This window comes from Dipodomys ordii, unplaced genomic scaffold, assembly GCF_000151885.1.
Source record: "Dipodomys ordii isolate 6190 unplaced genomic scaffold, Dord_2.0 Scaffold40, whole genome shotgun sequence".
In the NCBI taxonomy this organism is placed as follows: domain Eukaryota; kingdom Metazoa; phylum Chordata; class Mammalia; order Rodentia; family Heteromyidae; genus Dipodomys; species Dipodomys ordii.
The window spans coordinates 4,733,964-4,754,407 of NW_012267256.1; the positions used below are offsets into that span (position 1 = coordinate 4,733,964).

At 42.9% G+C, this 20,444-nt stretch overlaps 1 protein-coding gene across 1 annotated transcript in view; it reads left to right on the top strand.

Annotated features, from left to right (window-relative positions):
• The first annotated feature begins 18,929 nt into the window (after positions 1-18,929).
• Positions 18,930-20,444, top strand: part of Prune2 (prune homolog 2 (Drosophila)) — a 171,861-nt gene continuing 170,346 nt past the window's right edge. The window contains exon 1 of the mRNA XM_013018427.1: positions 18,930-18,976. Within this exon, the coding sequence (XP_012873881.1) occupies positions 18,945-18,976 (32 nt within the window). The 5' untranslated portion in view covers positions 18,930-18,944. The remainder of the gene's footprint in view (positions 18,977-20,444) is intronic.

Genomic DNA, 20,444 nt, shown 5'->3' on the forward strand with positions numbered 1-20,444 from the left:
ACCAGAAAACTGGAAGTGGCGCTGTGGCTCAAAGTACTAGAGCACTCACCTTGAGTGAAAATGCAAAGCCGCAGTGAGTTCAAGCCCCACAACTGACCTAAATAAGTAAATAAATAAATAACTAAAATTTGTCACCGCTACTTTTCTGCTAATTTGTTATTCATGAAGTCCCCAGCAGGCTGGCACGAGCTTTCCCTTTTTCTGATCACATCTTGTGATAGTAAGTGGCCTCTGTTAGGTGTACATTCTTTCTCTTTTCCTTTGTCTCTTTTTTTGTGTCTCATACATCTCTGTTGAGTTAGGGACATTGCTTAGCATACTTCATATTAAGTTAGAATCATCATATTAGAATTTATGTATCTGGGTTCTTCAAATGCAAATTCTAAATTAAACAGCGATGCCAGATGAAGCTCCAGGAATGAGAGGGGTTGTGTCCGTTCACCGTCTGTCTATTTAAGAAAAGATTCTAGGTTTAATCTTTCTCAATTTTTTCATCACATTCTCATTTTTCCCATTAGTGTAAGGGAAACTTAAGAAGCTCTGTGTAGAGGTCCAGCTGAATGGCTGTCAACATCGGTGCTGATGATAGCTTCTTGGGGGCCGTTTGCCCATCTTTCCTGCAGCAATAAACTTAGCGCTCCATCCTCCCCCACCCCCAGCGGAACCAACATGCACTTCCTGACATGCTTTCTCATGCTATTTAAGAGGTTGTGAATTTCTTAGAATATTATTATCATTGTTATTACTTTTCCCAGTGGAACGGATGATAAACCAGATGTAGTCTGAACAAATATTTCTTCCAATAATTGGATTTTTGGTATTTAATATGACCAACATAGAACTCTTTGGAGACATTAGGCCCTCCTTCCATTTAAAATGATAACCCCAACCAAAGCAGAGACCCCGAGTGCTGATATTGCCTTTTGGTATTCATAATTAAGATAACATTTATTTGTGTGCATAACTCACGAGTACATCTCCCTACTAGATGAACGAGCAAGTGCCATCGTGACAAGATAAGTTGCCCTGTGTTGTTCCATGTCTGTAGTCTAAGGATTCCGTAGTTTTAATTGGTTCCCCGCAGACTAGCATTCAGAAGCATATGGTATGGAAAATGCTGACTGCTTTTGTTACCTTGTGGTTTAGTATTTGTGGTAGCCCCGGTTTACTTAGCCTTAAATGTGATCATGAGGTTACTGGTCACATGTTTTGGTTTGTACTTTTTCTGAATCTATCCATGGAATGTTAAATGCTATGGTTAAATACATGGAATGTTAAATGCTTTGGTTAAATACATGGTGTAATCCAGTAGCCCATTTACAAGGGGGCAGAAAACGAATTCACAATCTCCTTTATCGTGGGTTTGTGCTGTGCGCCATCAGCTTTCTCTCGCCTCCTGTGCAGTTTCGAAGGCACTGGGAGGCTGCCTTCAATTATGTGTGAGAATCGGATGTGCTGTTGGGAGCCAAGAGGTACAGTAGAACTCTCTGGTGCCTTGTTTGGGAGATTTACCCACAATTCCTTGCTATGGGATTACAGATGTGAAATTAGACTCTTGGATGGAAGAAGTAACCAGCTGTACTTGGGATATTGGAGGCACTCTGATCCTTGGGTGGTTTCCTCTGGGGGGTGGGGCGGTGGGAATGTGTCTAGATGCTGCCTGAATTCTTGATGTTTCTGAGACTACACACAGGCCTTCTTTGAGGATTTATTTTTTATTATGGAAATTTGAAAGCATATACAAAAATGAAGAGAATTTTCACCGTGTGCTATTGGTGGCCTATGTTTTACTATTTTAATTTTCTAGGGCTGCACTAACCAACTACTAAAACCTGAGTAGCTTCAAGAACAGAAAGATACCATTGCTGGAGGCTGGAAGTTTAAGGTCAAGGTACTGGCTGGGCCTGTAGGTGTGAAGGGAGAATCCATTCCAGAACCTCACCTATGGATAGATAGCACAGGACTTGGCTTGTAGATGGGCCACTTTCCCTGTGGATACTTTATCTTCTCTGTGTGTGTGTGTGTGTGTGTGTGTGTGTGTGTGTGTGTGTGTGTTCAAATTTCCTTTTTTAGGATACAGGCAGACTCATTTTGCACTAAGGCCCCCTAGTGGCCACACCCCTCGCTCTGTTCTATGTGAATGGCGGCCCCAGCAGTTGGAAAGTTAGGGACTCCTTGCTGTCAACTTTGTTGTTAACTAGGTGCTCTTCTTTCACTGTTTCTCTTACCAGGCAAGCTATGGGAGGACAACTTCCCCACTGGCTGGTTCCAAGCTTGCCGCGTGCTGCCCTCTCTCTCTTGTGTTTGTTTCGTATTTTACTATCAGTACCTCCCTCCTGCCACACCCAGAAGCCAGCCACCAAAGATTGGCTCAGATCTGTGTGTGTGTGTGTGTGTGTGTGTGTGTGTGTGTGTGTAAGGGGGGGGAGGAGAAAGGGAGGGAGGGAAAGAGAGAGAGAGAGAAGGAGAGAGAGAGGCAGTATGTGTGTGTTCTGAGGCTTGAACTCCAGGGTCTGTGGCTGCTGTGTCCCTTTTGCTCAAGGCTAGTGCTCTACCACTTGAGGCACAGCTGTACTTCCAGCTTTTTGGTGGTTAATTGGAAAAAAGAGTCTCATGGGCATTCCTGCCTGGAAAGAGTCTCGAGGGCTTTCCTGGGTTGGCTTTGAACCTTGATCCTCAGATCTCAGCTCCCTGAGTAACTAGGATGACAGGCCTGAGCCACCAGCACCCAGCCAGGTTTGCTTTTTAAAGGATAGATTCTTTATCCGTTTCACTGTAAAACTTTGAAGAGTGACTGAAATGATGAGCAAATGAAAATTACTTTTTGAGCCAGATAGTGACGGTGGCTCACGCCTGTAATCCAAGCTACTCACTCACAAGGCTGAAATCTGAGGACTGTGGTCTGAAGCTAGCCCAAGGAGACATATCTTCAAGGCTTTTATCTCCAATTAACTAGCAAAATCCAGAACTGGAAGTATGGCTCAAGTAGTAGAGTCCCAGCCCTGTTGCAAAATAGCTAAGGGAGAGAGAAATAGAGGCCCTAGGTCCAAGCCCCTGTACCTCACATACACACAAAATTATATTAATATAATCAATGGAACACAGGGCAGGACTTTGATCTACAACAGAAGAAAAACAGTACTTCCTTATATTAGTTCAGGATCACTGCTAAAATATTACTCCTTTGAGTCTTCCTGTTATGAGTTCACTTAGCCCAAATTTTCTACTTGGTGGGAAATTGACCAGTATTTACAATGTGACTACTATTTCTACATGAGGGAAAAGGCTTTCTGTTCATGCTGTAGGGGTGAAAACTGTTCAGCCCAAGGGGTGCATAAGGCCTATGAAGTCATTCGGTACCTGTCAGCATATTGACTTCATGGGGTCTGTCTGCTTGTATTGATAAATTGGGTCTACGAATAATGTTACAAATACCTAACTGACTCATACAAAAAACAAAGATTCTCCATGCTTCTACCATGCAGGGGCTCACATGGTTATAAGGCAGAAATGTTAGGCTGAAGTTAGAAAGAGCTCTATCATAAGGAAAATAAACAACATAATGGTTAGTCTTTAATTCTGATTTTATGTCGTCCATTACCATTATTACACAGAGCTACTAGCCCACATAAATGCAGGTTTAACAAAGAGGGTGAAAAATGTAAAGGCTGATGTCATTTATGTTATGGGTGCTTGTTGTAGAGAAAGATTTTGGTATTCTTTTCTTTTCTTTTTTTTTGTCAGTCGTGGGGCTTGAACTCTGGGCCTGAACGCTGTCCCTCAGCTCTTCAGCTCAAGGCTAACACTTTACCACTTGAGCCATAGTGCCACTTCTAAGATTTTGGTATTCTTATGCTTTTTTACTATGTATTATTGAAGCTCCTTATATTTGGAAAGTTTATATTTCAGTTTTTAGATATAGTTTTTTAATTGACAGCTCAAAAATAAAAAATGAAAACCAAAATCTTCTAATCTAGTGGATTTTTGAAAGTGATTTTCTTAGACTATAAAGGGGAAAAAACTTCTGTATCAAAGGTATTTTTCTGCAATCTATTCAGTTGATTATGCTCATTAAAACTTGACAAACGAATTCAAACAGATAAATATTAAAATGTTTGCAATTGAGATATTCCATCTGAAGACTCCAGGCAATTTTCTTAATAGGAGACACAGACAAAGGGAAAATTTTAGAGTAACTGGAAAATGGCTTGTTTGTTAGAATCATAAAATCATGGAATTCTAAAGTAGAAAGGATGATAATTTCCATTGAGAAAGGATGTTACCAGAACTTGAAACTTGACTAATAGGAATACATTTATATTTTTGAAGTATCAATGTAATAGTTCAGAAATTGTATATGTGTGCATTTCTCTATCTTCATCTATATCTCCATCCTACTAAGCTACTTTATGGCAAAAATAGGAAATTTAATAAGCCTTTATTGAATAAGTAACAACTGCGTGCCAAGTACTATTTAGTTTTTTAAAGTTTGTAAGATACTATACCATGCATTGGCGTGCGTGTGTGTGTGTGTGTGTGTGAGAGAGAGAGAGAGAGAGAGAGAGAGAGAGACCATTAGAGGTCATTTGCAAGGTGAAAGTTCTTCTGTCACTGAAAAATACACAGTGTAATAAGTAATGGCATCATTAAAACTGTCATATTTGCAAAGTACAGTAATTGCTCCGCGCATCCCTTGTACATTTCCCGGTGAACTGCATAAGTGCACGGTACATAAAAACCACCTTGTCCTCCTCCTGCTTCTAACCACTGATCTGTTCATTACTGTCATGTCTGAGCGGGTTTCAGACACACCAGGTGTGTGGTGTCACCAGCCTGACGTCTGCTTCAAATACAGACATTTACACTCGTGAGTATTAAAGCCATAGATCTTCCTATGACAACAGAATGCTGACTGCAGAAAATCAAAGCTTCTGGGAAAAGCTTTGTGAGTGCATCTTGGCTTGTTCGTGGGGGCGGAAGACCTGACTAATTAGCTCCAGACTTTCCAATCTGAAATAATTAAAGTAACTACAGCGATCTGTGCCACCAAGTGGCAGGCCATCGAGTGGCAGGCCACAGAAAGGGCGATGAGCTAACACGTTCTGATTTTAACCCAGACTCATGGGAGGAAGTTCTGGAACTTGGTGTACAGCGACAGGGGGATTTTGGCACAAAGGTCCCACACCTAGCTCATTTTAAAACAGACTTAATTTCTTGACAATCTTATGGGCAAGAGAAAAAGGGAGAGAGAAAAGGGAGAGAGAGAACTCTACATTGTATTTCTGATCTTACTTGTACTTCATGAATACTGACGGGTTTCATATATTCATTTCTTCTATTAATTCTCCATCAATGTCCTTTTCCTATTATCCCATTTCATAGTTTATCTTTTTAAAAATTGACATGTAGGGACTCTTTGTTAAATGTATTGTCCTTTAAATGGCAAGATAGTACAAATATGAAAGCACTTAGTTCCACTGCTTTATAAATCATTTATCATTATCCTACCAAAATTCCGCTATATGTTTCAGAACATCTAATAATGATATATTCAAAACCTTAGCTTAGTATTGAGTTTATTTTGCCATTTGATATAAGACAAAATAGAAATAAATGCATTTATGTGTGTTTTGGTACTGGAGACTGAGCTCAGGTCCTAGGCATACTATCCCTTAGTATTTTTGCTCAAGGTTGGTGTTCCACCACTTGAACCACAGTCCTACTTCTGGCCTTTTGGTGATTAATTTGAGTCCTATGAGCTTTGGTGGTTAATTAGAGTCTTATAAACTTTCCTGCCCATCCTGGCTTTGAACTGCAATCTCCAGATCTCTACTGCCTGAGTAGCTAGGATTACAGACATGAGCCAAATGCATTTTAGTTTTTATTTTATTTATTTATTTTGCCAATTCTGGGGCTTGATCTCTGGGCCTGGGCACTGTCCCTGAGTTCCTTTTGCTCAAGGCTAGCACTCTACCATTTAAGCCACAGTGACACTTCCAGCTTTTTCTGGGATTAATTGGAAATAAGAGTCTCATGCTCTTTCCTGCCTGGGTTGGCTTCAAACCACGATCCTCAGATCTCAGCCTCCTGAGTAGCTAGGATTATAGGCAGAGCCACCAGTGCCAAATATATTTTAATCAAGTGCTAGGAGAGGTAGGCACATTGAGTCTAGAAGGTGGTATTGCAACATTATCCAACAGCAGAGTTGATAGATTAGGAAAACCATGACGTAAAGTTTGTGCCTTGATCTTTAGTGCCCCAGATGATAATACCATATTTAATAATGCACAATATGCTTATTACATACTTATTGTAGCTTATTGAACAGGTTTTCCATATATATCCAAGGCCAGGGAACAAAACATCTTATTGATATTACCCATGTTAATTATGTAAATATATATATATATATATATATATATATGGCAAAAGAAAGAGAGACAGACAGACAGACAGATTGATTATTTTTGTCAGCCATTGGGCTTGAATTCAGAGCCTGGGCACTCCCTGAGTTTTAAGCTGGTGCTCTACCACTTGAGCCACAGCGCCACTTCTGGTTTTCCGGTGGTTAATTAGAGATAGGCTCACAGAGTTTCCTGCCCAGGCTAGCTTCCAAACATGATCCCAGCCTCCTAAGTAGTTAGGATTACAGGTGTGAGCCATTGGTGCCTGGCTATATATATATATATATATATATATGTATGTATGTATATATATATATATATTTTTTTTTTTTGGTGGGTCATGGGGCTTGAACTCTGGGCCTGAGCACTGTCCTTAAGCTCTCCAGCTCAAGGTGAGTGCTCTACCACTTGAGCCACAGCACCACTTCCTGGATATATTATTTTAATAGTTTATTGACAAATGATAGTAGGATAAACTTCCCAAAATGTAGCAGAGAAAATGTGAAGACAGTAATATTTTGAGATCCACATAAAGAAAGCAATCTAAAGCACTCATCTTAAGTAATCATAAAAAATACAAATCAAATATTAACATAATATTTTACCTATTACTGTGATAATGTTAAATACACAGTTGAAGACTGGAGAATTTGCTTTGTTTTGTTTTTGATATCCCATTAATGGTGATGAGGACATAGGCTATGGAAAATATGAATTTATCTGAGTTGGCTGAGTTTCAGTTTTATCAGGCAGGAAGGCAATTAAATTACCTCATAGTCCATTTCAATCTTACCTTTGAAAGCCTTTTGTCTTTTCCTAACTTATTTATACTCATCCACTAAGCCACCAATGAAATTACGACATTTATGAGAAAATTAAATATAAAATGCCTGTGCCCTTAATTTGCAGATTCTGGTAAATGCTTTTGCTTTAACCTGTGACCTGAGATACAGCTCTGAGGAGAAACCAATTACAATCTCCTAATCACTTACTGGTTTTTAATATTAGCTATGAAAAATATTTCTTTGTAAGTGGGGTCTCATATGTAGCCTGGGCTGGTTTCAAAAGCACAGTTCTTCTGCCTCAGTCGCTGGGATTATGAGTATACACCAGCATGGGTGGTTTTATTATTATTTCTTAATTATTAGAATGATTCTAGACATGTGGCTAGTGGGCCTGGGTATCCTATTTGGCAATTTATTTTTAGCAGGCACCTATTTTTCTTCCAAAACCTCTCTTTCTCTTTCTCTCTCTCTCTCTCTCTCTCTCTCTCTCTCACACACACACACACACACACACACGCACACCATGATCTCAGGAAGCCTAGAAATAGGTGAACCACAGCCCAGGCGGGCACCCGTATGGGCGTTAAGTCCTGATCCTAAAAGCAAGGCTGGAGGTGTGGCTTAGCAGTCTGGTGACAGCCTCTCAAGCCTGAGAGCCTGAGGCCTTGTGTCCAAACGCTAGAAAAAATACAAGCTCACAGAAGTGGGAGAATTCCTTTCCTCACACACGGAAGCAAACTACATAATGCTAGTACCTCCTCCCTAATTGGGAATAATAATAAAGAAGAAGAGGAGGCTCCCCAGTGCAGAGTGCTATCTCCAAAGAAGGCCGGGCTTAGGCGAGGGGCAGTTGAGCCGAGCGCCTCTTGTCTTCTTACTAACTCCAAGTGAATGCCAGGTCCTGGGTCCAGAAGGCAGCTGTGGGGGGGGGGGTGCCGACAAGGGCCTAGCTCCTTCCCAGGAGACCCCCTGCATGTACAGCTGCCATGATCATGAGTCAGGCTCTGGGGATGGAAGGAGGAGCCTGATGTGCTTCTTACCACCCTGTTGCTACACTAGTTCTGTACCCAGGAAGGGAAGGGTGGGAGGCGGAGCAAACCAGGCTACAGAGCACCTCAGAGAGCTGTGGGCATCCCCAGGGCCATCAGCCTGCAAAAGGAAGGGAGCTTGCCGCCCTGCTCAGCTCTGTGCAGGATACAGTCCCTCTGGCTAACAGGATGTCTCACCTCACACGGGCCTCGCAGGGAAGATGATCTAGAGAACTTCTCCTGAATCTGACCTTCTCCTTACCTGGAGGAAGTCTGGGACCCAGACGGAGAGAGTGGTGTTGGGAACAAAGGACATTGTATCAAACGAAAGTTTAAAAAGCCCCTGGGCGGTGGTGGCTCACGCTTGCAATCCTAGCTGGGAAGATCTGAGTATCATGGTTTGAAGCCAGCCCAGGCAAGAAAGGCCATGAGACTCTTGTCTCCAAATAACCATCAGAAAACCAGACGTGATGCTGTGGTTCCAAGTGGTAAAGCACTAGCCTGTAGTGAAAAAGCTCAGGGACAGCACCCGACACAAATAAAAGCAAAAACCATTTTTAAAAAAGCAAAGAAAAAAATGCTTCTACGCGTCGAGAGCTCATCAGAATCTGAGATAATCTCTCCCAACTGAGAGCTTTCATGTTCTTCTCTAGTCTCGATTTTTGTTTTTGATAAGAAAGAAATGCCATCACCGTAAGTCAAATGTAGTATGACAGAATTAACAAAGGCAATGACGGGCAGTAGCATTTAAAAAGTAATTGATGACAGACATGCACCTCTGTGTACAGCCATCGACTGAGAAGGGGAAGGCTGCTTTGTGAACTTTTCTGGACAGGCTGGATTTGAACCACGATCCTCCCATTTTCAGCCTCTGAAGTAGGCTAATCCTGGGATTATGGACATGAGTCATTAGAACCTAGTATTTTTGAAATGAAATCAATTGCAGTTAAGTGTTTTTGGAAAAAAAACTTCATGGAATTTTTAAGAAAAGGCAGGGGGGAGGATGATTTTTGAGAAGTCATAGCGTGACTGTTGCCAGGCTGTTCGAATAAGTGTTTACTAAGGAGTTTTGAGGTGCAAGTTACAGGCAAGAGACACTGTTTCTGCAAGGCTGGAGTTAGGAAACAGGACCTAAGAGTACCTCAGTCGCTGAAAACCCTCCTAACTCAGCAATTCTGTTCTCTGTGGGAAAGTTTGAAAGTGTTTTTACCTAACAGTGCAACTTCCTTTAATGGACGGCGGAAGGTGAACATGTAGGCATTTTTCTGGGTTTTTAAGTGCTAGGAAATTAACTTCAATATGAAGTCTCATCTCCATGGTATATAGGATTATACCTTGAAAGCACTGAGATCTAGTATAGTGATATATTCAATATGTTTTCTCTTATACATCGGTTACTGGAAGACTGTCGATTCATTTGGCAGTGTATTTAGATGGCAAAAAGGCTTAGTTACCCTTCCATCTAATTATCAGTATCCTAGTTTGAAGTGGGCTTGGGAGTGCTGACTTTAGGCATTAACAGTAAATCTTCTTTGCTGTTTGGCCTGAAATTCCTTTCTGCTTGCTGTGCTTGTGTTGATATTGGGGAAAGAGTATTTACTTAGCAGATCTAATCATCTGATGATCTTACAAAAGCCTTGAGTAGAAAACATACGCATAGGTAGCAACTCTCTTTGAATCTCAGGGCCTTTGCCCTTGCTGATCTGTCAGCCTGAGACATTGTTAAGTTCTACTCTCTGACTTCAGGTTTTGTGCAAATGTTTCTTCTTTTCCACTTTACGTTATCTGATTAATTTGTCTCATTATATCCTCAGCACTACAGTCAGAATGCTGTAAGACGGAGATTTTTTTGATTCTTGGTCCATTGGTTCATTGATGTATCCTAGAGCTTAGAATGTGCCACACACAAGCAGGTTTCCACAGGTGTAATATTAATAATGTGTTGAATGGATGAAATTGTATACAGGTCACTTTGGTTTCGGCATGACTTGCCTATCATAGGCCAATTCAAACTGTTGAAGGGACATCAGTATTAAAGTTGAACGTTGGGCTGTTTGCCATTGGCTCATGTCTATAATCCTGGCTACTCAGGAGGCTGAGATCTAAGGATCACAGTTTGAAGCCAGCCTGGGCAGCAAAGTCCATGAGACTCTTGGGTTTGTTGTTATTGTTTGTTTGTTTTTGTTGGTCGTGGGGCCTGAACTCTGGATCTGGGCACTAGCCCTCAGCTCTTCAGCTCAAGGCTAGCACTCTACCATTTGAGCCACAGCACCACTTCCAGCTTTATTCTACTTATGTGGTGCTGAGGAATCGAACCCAGGGCCTCATGCATGCGAGGCAAGCACTCTACCATTGAGCTACCTTCCCAGCCCTGTTGTTATTGTTGGGTTTTTTTGGTGCTGGTAGTGAGGCTTGAACTCAGGGCCTGGGCACTGACCCTTTGCTCTTCACACAAATCTAGCACTCTACCACTTGACCCATAGCTCCACTTTCAACTTTCTGGTGGTCCATTGGAGATTGGATTCTCATGGACCTTCCTGCCCTGGCTTGACTTCAAATTGTAATCCTCAGATCTCAGCTTCTTTCTTTTCTTTTCTTTTCTTTTTCCTTCCTTCCTTCCTTCCTTTCTTTCTTTCTTTCTTTCTTTCTTTCTTTCTTTCTTTCTTTCTTTCTTTCTTTCTTTCTTCCTTCCTTCTCTCTTTCTCTGTCTGTCTGTCTGTCATGGGGCTTGAATCTGGGCCTGGGCTCTGTCCCTGAGTTCTTCAGCTTAAGGCTAGCACTCTACTACTTGAGCCACAGTGCCACTTTCGGTTTTCTGGTGGTTTATTGAAGATATAAAAGTCTCACAGACTTTCCTGCCTGGGCTGGCTTTGAACTACAATTCTCAGATCTCAGCCTCCTGACTAGCTAGGATTACAGGTGTGAGCCACCAGCGCCTGGCTCTCAGTTTCTTGAGTAGGATTATAGGTTTGAACTACCAGCACCTAGCTCATGAGATTCTTAACTTCAATGAACCACCAAAAAAGCCAGAAGTAGAGCTGCTGCTCAAGTAGTAGAGCATCAGCCTTGAGTGACAACACTGAGGGACAGTACTCAGGCCCTGAGTTCAAGGCCCCAAGACTGGTTCAAAAAAAAAAAAAGGATTGAATGTTGAAGAGGATGAACAGAATGAAAACAGGAAGTGCAATTGGCCAAGGCAGTAAAGTTACCCAGGACTTGTCTGGGATGCTGGTCTTTGCCTGTGACTCAAGACTACTTGAAGTAACTGAGGATTGACTTTTCTGAGACCAGTTGTAGCCCTTGGAGAAAGTGGCATTAAGTGATATTGGCCATTCAGAAGCAGATTCGTCCTTCCAGAAACAGGACCAAAAAACTCCCCTTCCTCCTTGAACATCTAGATTTTGCAGATGAGAGAAACATGATACTTGTCTTTGTGAGCCTGGCTTATCTCTCTCAGCATGGCGGTCTGCAATTCCATCCGTTTTCTTGAGGATGACATAATTTTATGCTGATGGAGGCTGGAGATGAGGGAGGATGAATATTCCCGGCAATCCTTCTCCAGCGGCTCAGCTGCTGATGGATTTAAGTGTAAAACTCCCAGAAAACGAAATGAGATTGGACATGGGGCTCTGGGTTTGTGGAGAAGCAGGAAATGGCCACAGTCCTGCCGGGGCAGAGCAGCCTTGGGGCTCAGCCTGTCCTCTGGGGTGGGACCATCGCTGCAGCATGACCAGCTCCACAGGGGCTTTCTGGGATTGGATTCACTTCCCAGTCTCTCTCTTTTGGCCAGTCATGGGACTTGAACTCAGGACCTGGGCACTGTCCCTAAGCTTCTTTTGCTCAAGGCTAGCACTCTACCACTTAAGCTACAGCACTACTTCTGGCTTCTTCTGTGTATGTGGTACTGAGGAATCGGACCCAGGGCTTCATGCATGCTAGGCATGCTACCACTAAGCCACATCCCCAGCCCAGTCCCCAGTCTCTTGTGCCTGTGCTTTCTCTGCTTGCACAGGCAAGGTTGTTCATGTGTGGTAGGAAGCAGACTGAGGTGAACTCTCATTCCTTGGGCTGGTGTACAGGGAAGATCCACATGGCTCAGTTCATATCTTATTTCTGCAAGCAGACACTGGTGTGGATTCCATGCTGTCTTGCTTCCATGGCCCTCCATCTCTCTCCCTCCCTGATGGCTACTTGTAGGAAGGGGGCACTCAGAAGTACCTACAGTGTTTTGAGCCTCTGATAGGGGTTTTAATGCTCACTAGTAGGCATCGTGTTCTGGAGATGTCCTTCCTGTATGGCTCAGCATTCTCCATCAGGATGACATTTCCACCATGACTTTTAGATGGTGATATGATTTCTAGAAGCTTCTTTGTAGTGAAAGCACGTAGCTTCGGCAGTTTTTCGGCAGGCAACGCGTTGGGCCGGGTGGTCTCAGGAGCATATGTTCTCCGCTGGAACTGCCCGTTGAGAGGCAGCGAGGCAGCTAGTGCCCAGGTAGAACCTGGACAGTGGGCTGACACCTTTTGATGGAGGGGGATGGAGGTAGGAACAGGGTGTGAGAACCTGGGAGCCAGGGAGCTGACTGGGATTGGCAAATGTGGGCGGGTGTAGCTGGGAGCTGACTGGGATTGGCAGATGTGGGCGGGTGGAGCTGGGAACTGACTGGGATTGGCAGATGTGGGCGGGTGGGAGCAGGAGCTGACTGGGATTGGCAGATGTGGGTGGGAGCAGGAGCTGACTGGGATTGGCAGATGTGGGCGGGTGGGAGCAGGAGCTGACTGGGATTGGCAGATGTGGGTGGGTGGGAGCAGGAACTGACTGGGATTGGCAGATGTGGGCGGGTGGGAGCAGGAGCTGACTGGGATTGGCAGATGTGGGCGGGTGGGAGCAGGAACTGACTGGGATTGGCAGATGTGGGCGGGTGGAGCTAGGAACTGGAGCTGACTGGGATTGGCAGATGTGGGCGGGTGGAGCTAGGAACTGACTGGGATTGGCAGTTGTGGGAGGGTGGGAGCAGGAGCTGACTGGGATTGGCAGATGTGGGCGGGTGGAGCTAGGAACTGACTGGGATTGGCAGATGTGGGAGGGTGGGAGCAGGAGCTGACTGGGATTGGCAGATGTGGGTGGGAGCAGGAGCTGACTGGGATTGGCAGATGTGGGCGGGTGGCATTTGAAGAGGCCAGGACCATGGGGGAATTTCAGATGCGAGAAGAAAGCAGGCAGAAGAGAGAGGAGCGAATGGGCAGAGAGACACGTGACCCAGACCCACGCCTCGGTGTTTTCCATTTCAGTGTGTGATGGCTCTGACCTACACCAGGGTGAACACGCTTCTTCTCTTTAAAGGAAGAGGAGGTCTCAGAACCTGGGTACAAAAGCAAGTCGGCCAGGGGTGGTGCTACAGCGCTGCACTGGCTGGGTTCAGCACGCGTGCGTAGCATGCTCTCTCCCCTGGGCACTTCCGGAGGGACACTGACGTGATCATGGCATTGTAGGATGGCTAGATCCGGGCAGAGCAATCAGGCTGACTGCTTCCTGGCTCGAGGTTCTGGAAACAACCCTGGCCACAGGACAGATTCCTTTGACCTATTAAAATGTGTGGCTGCTCTTACAGTCTCTCAAGATTTCTCACAAGGAGAAATGAGGTAACGTCTACTGAGACCTGGGAGACTCTCAGAAGAGCAGCAGCGTTTACAGTAATGTGATTTCCGAATGCACTCGCTTGTGTTATAATGGAGTGTAATGTCCTTTAAGTTTCTTACTAGGTGCCCCTGGAATATTTGACTCTCTTGACTTGGAGTGCTGAGCCTCCAAGGCTTGAGCTCAGCCAGGGAACCAGATAGGTGTTTATGGTATTCAAGGAGGCAGCTGAGAATTAGGAAGGCCTAGGAACTAGATTTGGTGATGCTGAGGGGAAAAGGGTCTAATTTTCTTGACTTGATGCCACACTTTAATAAAATCATATTTTGCTAAGGATTGATATCTCAATGTTTTAAATTTTCACTTGACAATATCACGCAGTGGTTATGTGTATCAGAAACATGGAAGCTTCTGCTTTGTTGATGAGAGACTCTAACCCAGTCACCTTCAACACTCCGTTCTTTCCCCATGGCCCATATCTAAAATTTTAACTTAGTTACTCTGATACCAGCAATTCCATACAAATACCAACCAATTTTTAGGTTAACCTGTAAAATACCTAGTAGGTTATTAAGCAATGCCTTCGCTTTGTTCTGGACATAATAGAATAGTAAGGTTTTGTTGTTCAAAACAGTTATGATGAGCCTCTTCCTTTAGGCTTATGCCTGTAATCTGGGCTATCCAAGAAGCTGAAATCCGGTGGGATTGTGGTTCAAAGTCAGCCAAGGTAGAAAAATCCATGAAATTCCATCTCCAAGATAACCAGCAAAAAGCAAGACTGGAGACATGCCTCAACTGGTAGAGTACAAGTCAAACAAGCAAGCTGAACAAGTTCAAGGCACCTCCGAGTTTAAGCCCCAATGCTGGCAAAAAAAAAAAAAGGTCATAATACATCCTCCCTTTTCTATATCTTTTTGGCGCAGTATTATAACTAAGGTGTCTTTCTAGTCTGCCCTAAGCAGAGAGATTAAAACCACTGTCTGACATACTACAAAGATACTAATTTACCTTAAAATTACCTGTATTAGACAGTTTTACAGCAGAATTTTCTAGAAGCAATTAATTCTCTGGACATTTCAAAAGGATATAAATCTTTCACAAAGGAATTTTAAGTAATTATTGAGTTAACTAGGGAAAAAAATCCACTCTGTGTTCACTTTCAGAGGCATGATTATGTAGGCTTTTTAAGAGAAATTACTGTAATTTGTAAATTTTGACCAACGATACTAGTCATATCCTTTTTTTTCTGAGCAAACGAAGTACTATGAGTTTCATTTACTAAATAATAGAATATAATGTAGAGAGTTTATGTCCTGTCTCCCAAAATGTCACATGAAAAAATAAATCCTTACGAGACTGTGTGTTTATTTCGCTAGGCTGCATCTTGAGACTATATGAAAAACTGTCACAGTGTTTCTTAAATGAAGAAGGATGTCATAAAGTGAAACAGGGATAGAATCATATGCATTTGCTCCCTGGTGGTCGTTGGTGGTTCACGCCTACAGTGCTAATTCCTCAGGAGGCTGAGGTCTGACAATTGTCGTTTGGAGTCAGCCTGGGCAGGAAAGTTCATGAGACTCTTATCTCCAATAATTACCAAAACAACAACAACAAACAAACATGTGGAGCTACGGGTCAATTGGCAGAGCTCTAGCTAGCCCTGAGTGCAAAAGCTAGGGGACAGCAGGCACAGGCCCTGAGTAAGCCCTAGTGCTGGCAATATCTCTGTCTGTCTGTCTGTCTGTCTGTCTGTCTCAAAAAAAGTTATAGAGTCTTAATGATGCTACATTTTCTTTCTGATAAATTTTTTGTTTGCACAAATATTTCAGAATGTTAAACACATTGCATAGTGTTTATGTTCTTATGTAAAATGTGATAAATTCCTGACTTTCTTCCACTTGGTATGAATCTAGACAGTTTAAAAGGTTTTGTGAGTTGAATGGTATTTTATTTGAATCTGTTTCAGGATCGAAGCAAACGCTTGGAGAAAGTCCATGTGGTTATCGGACCGCAGTCATGTGACTTGGATTCTCTCATTTCTGCGTTTACGTATGCTTACTTCCTAGACAAGGTGAGAGAAAAAGGACTCTGCCTTTTATATGTGAACTGTTGTGTAACTTTTAGGAATAAGTATTTTGAGCCTGTCATTGGTGGCTCACATGTGTGCTACTCCAGAGGCTGAGGTCTGAGGATCATAGTTCAAAGCCAGCTAGGGCAGGAAAGTTTGTAAAACTCTTATCTCCAACTGACCAGCCAAAAGCCGGACCTACAGCTGTGACTCAAGTGGTAGAGTGCCAGCCTCCTATGAAAAAGTCACACAAGAGTATGAGGCCCTGAGTTCAAGCCCCAGTACTGGCATCACACAAAAAAGAGAAAATATTTTATGCGGAAAAAAGCCATTAGCTTAAATGATCATGTCCTGGTTTATTGTTTCAGAGAATAAGTTATTATAATTCATTAATCAACACGTTACAGAGTAATTCTGATATGTTAAGTATCAATCTAGGTATTCTTTATTGATTCTCGTCATTAAGCCTTGTTTTAATATAGTTACTGTTTCAAATAAAAATTTTTATAATAGCTGAGTATTTTTATGGAAATGAAGAGAATTAACAAAAGAAAAATGATCAGAATTTATTTGTTCTATTACTCAGCGGTATAGCCTTGCCCTTTGGAGAAAAGTAGGTACAGAGTAAGTTGTCTGAACACTCCATGAAGTAGAAAGCTTAATGGCTAGCATTTTCAGACACAGAAGTATTGCTTGTCTAGTCTTTATTCTATAAGTCCTTGTTGAGTTTTATACTTTGCCCTGATTTTTCTCCACAAGGTCATTCTCAGTAAGTGCCACTCTCCCTTGAGGGAGAAGCTTTCTATTCCATAAAGGACCGGCATGCCCAGCGAAGTGGGAAAGCTCTTCTACGAAATTTAAAAATTTCCCTTCCCAGCTCATACGAATGGGCTTTATTGCCTTAAAAGCTTATTTGAAAGTGTATTTTTTCAACATTTGGGTGTATTTTCAAGGACTTCATACCATTGTTTCAAATGTTCCTGAGTCTGGTTTGTATTATTCCAATTTCTGTTGGAGCCTGAGCCCCGGATAAGATGCCTAGCTGCTCTAGAGATAGTTAAATTCTCACAAAGCCAGTCTTCCAGAATCAGCCGTGGGTGGTCAGCACTGCTTTAGGGCAGCAGCTGACAAAAATGATGATGGAAATATTCCCATCTCTACATGTGGGCTTTAGATCAAATCTATCTTAAAATTTCTTGCACTTTACAAGGGAGATTAATTGGTTTGAGGAGAGAAACGTGCTCATGTTAGAACATGCATATTAACACTAATCTTAGTAACCTTGTTTTTATACTCCCATAGGAGAAAAAAAAATGTTGTTTGTCCAGAGCACATAGAGTTGAGTGAACTGGACTAATTTTTAGACGGATCGTGGCATATGTGTTTTAAAGAAACTTACAAACCGGATGCCAATTCTAGCTATTCAGGAATGCTGAGATCTGAGGATCGTGGTTCAAAGTCCACCCAGGCAGACAAATCCACCAAATTCTGATCTCCAAGTAACCTGCCAAAAGCTGGAGGTAGAGGCATATCTCAAGTGGTAGAGCACCAGCAACGAGGGACAAAGCTGAGTGGGAGTTTAAGGCCCTGAATTCAAGCCTCAGGAATCCCCTCTCCCCAACCCCAGATTATTTTATAATTGTAATGCAACCAATAGCAGTTATGATGTCTTGAATGAATATATGACCTCCAACCGAAGAAGTAGGAAAAGCAAGTATGAGAAATGCAAGATAAGTTGATCCATGGATTAAATAAGTAGACGCAGACAGATGATTCTCCTCTCCTTCAAAGGAGGGTGTTAGGCATAGACACAAACGTGGCATTAGAGAAGGGATTGTTGTTCCACTCCTTGGCCACTGTCTTAGGGTAATCGAGCCATGCCTGCCTACTGCTGGTCGCCAGCTCCATTGATGTTTTTCCTGAGTACCTACCTTCTCCCTTCCCCTCAGGCAGGATAAGCACCGGGCGTGGCAGCTCCACCTGTATGAACCTACTCAGTCCACCTCCCTCTGGAGACGAGGAAGGCTTAAGTGTAGGGAGGACAATGACTCTCTCCAAGCTCCTTAGCAGAGACTAGGGTAGAGCCTACTTCTTCCAACTCCAGCTTTACAATCGGTACTGTGTGGGCAGGCTCAGGCCTGACGCCTTTGATGCACGCATTGGTCCTTCTCTCCCTCAATATCAGAAATTAGATAGAACACCCAATCAATTAGGAAAAGTAACTTTCCACACATTAACCAGTAATAAATAGCATGTGCATGTGATTCAGTATTAGCATTACAGATGAGAGAAAAACCACCTCGTTGGACAGTTTTGTGCTTTCTGCTCCTCCTCCTCCTTCCCTTCCTCCTCCTCCTCCTCTTCCTCCCCCTCTTCTTCCTCCTCCTTCATTTGCCAGCCCTAAGGTTTGAACAGTGCCCTAGGCACTGTCCCTGTGCTGCTTTTGCTCAAGGCTAGCACTCACCACTTGAGCCACAGTTCTGTTTCCATTTCTTGGTAGTTTATTGGAGATAAGAGTCACACAAACTTTCCTTCCTGGACTGTTTTGAACCATGATCCTCAGATCTCAGCCTCCCAAGTAGCTAGAATTACGGGCATGAGCCACTGGCACCCAGCAAGGCCCTGTCTTCTTAGTGCTAGAAAAGGGAGACAGGCAAATCTGGCTCCTAAATGAGTCTCCACTGGCCTGAAGTGATTTCCATACTTCCATTGTAGCAATGCCAGGTCACAGATGACACCTCTGAGTCAAGAGTGCTAGATACTCTTGAGTAAGTGAAAGCTTTGACTGTAACAGGCTCAGACTTCGGGGTGGGAAGCATTTGATCTCCTCTCTCCTCTTTTCTCTCGGTAGGTCAGTCCCCCTGGCATTCTGTGTTTGCCAGTGCTGAACATCCCAAGAACTGACTTCAACTACTTCGCCGAAACCAGGTTCATTTTAGAAGAGCTGAGTATCTCTGAGTCATTCCACATTTTCCGAGATGACATTAATCTGCATCAGCTAAATGATGAAGGCAAGTTGTCCATGACGCTTGTTGGTAGCAACGTCCTTGCAAGGTAAGGAAGGCTGGCTGCCGTGGTCCTTAAGGAAGGGTCTTCTGGGCAGTTGTCACCTTGCCTCAGGATGCTTGTGGCTTGAGATGTTTTTAATGTAGAGGATGATTGGATAAAAAGATTAAATTTCTTTTTGTCCATCATGGGGTTTAAATTCAGAGCCTGGGTGATGTTCCTGAGCTTTTTCAGCTCAAACCTAGCACTTTACCACTTTGTGCCACAGCACCACTTCTGGTTTTCTGGTGGTTAACTAGAGATAAGAGTCTCACAGACTTACCTGCCCAGGCTGGCTTTGAATCATGATCCTCAGATCTCAGCCTCCTAAGTAGCTAGGATTACAGGTGTGAGCCATTAGTGCCCACTGGAAAAAAGTTGGGCTTTGCCAACTTCTTATTTTTACTCTTGCCTTTGAAATATGACTTCTTTAAGGGGAAAATTCTTGTAGCGTTTTTCCAAACTTGTAGTTTTAAGGCATTGTAAACAATTTTTAACATTATATTTTTATTAAGTAGTTGTACAAAGTGGTTACCAATCAGTTTGTAAGTACAATGTATCTTGATTGATATCACCCAACAATTTCTTGTAGCCACACAAGATTCCTATGTATTGATGCTGAAATATGTAATGAAATTAAAATGAAACTCTAGATAAACTTGAAAGATAGTTAAAGAAATCTCAGATGTAAAATGATCAAATAATCTGTGGAGATGGGCCTTGAAAATAATCTAACCCTTAGTTTATTTTTTGCTAAAAAGAAAAGGGTAGAGTTTCTTTTTTTAATTCATGTAGCGCAAACTCCTTATGGATAGGAAACTCAAGACTTAGTGAATGCCATAAATGGCTTGTCCAAGGTCCCATATGCACTAAGTAGCAGTTCGAATTAGAACTGGCCCTTCTACCTCTTTCATTGAGCAGTAAAGAGACTGACTAGTGAAGATTCTGACTTAGAATCTGAAGATACAGAGAGGCTAGGCACTGGTTGCTCATATCTATACTCCAAGTGACTCAGGAGGCTGAGAGCTGAGGGTTGAGGTTCAAAGCCAGACCATGCAGAAAAGTCTATGCAATATTTTTTAATCTCCAATTAACAACAAAAAGCTGGGAGTTGAATGGTAGATCTAGCCTTGAGCATAAAAGCTTAGGGACAGTGCCCAGACCCTGAGTTCAAACCCCACGACTCACATAAGCCCTCCCCCACAAACACAAAGGTAAGAAGATATACAGACAGGAGTAATACATCTGCCTTAGGAGACTTTCTCAAGGGCTGTTGGCACAAGTTCTCTACAGCTGTTCAATGAAGTGTTGCCAGTTAAACACCCCCTACTCTGACATGTTAGTTTTTCTGCACAATTTCAAACATTTTACTTATTTTTTTTTCTGGTTGTGGGCCTGAACTCTGGGCCTGGGCGCTGTCCCTCAGCTCTTCAGCTCAAGGCTAGCGCTCTACCACTTGAGCCACAGTGCCACTTCC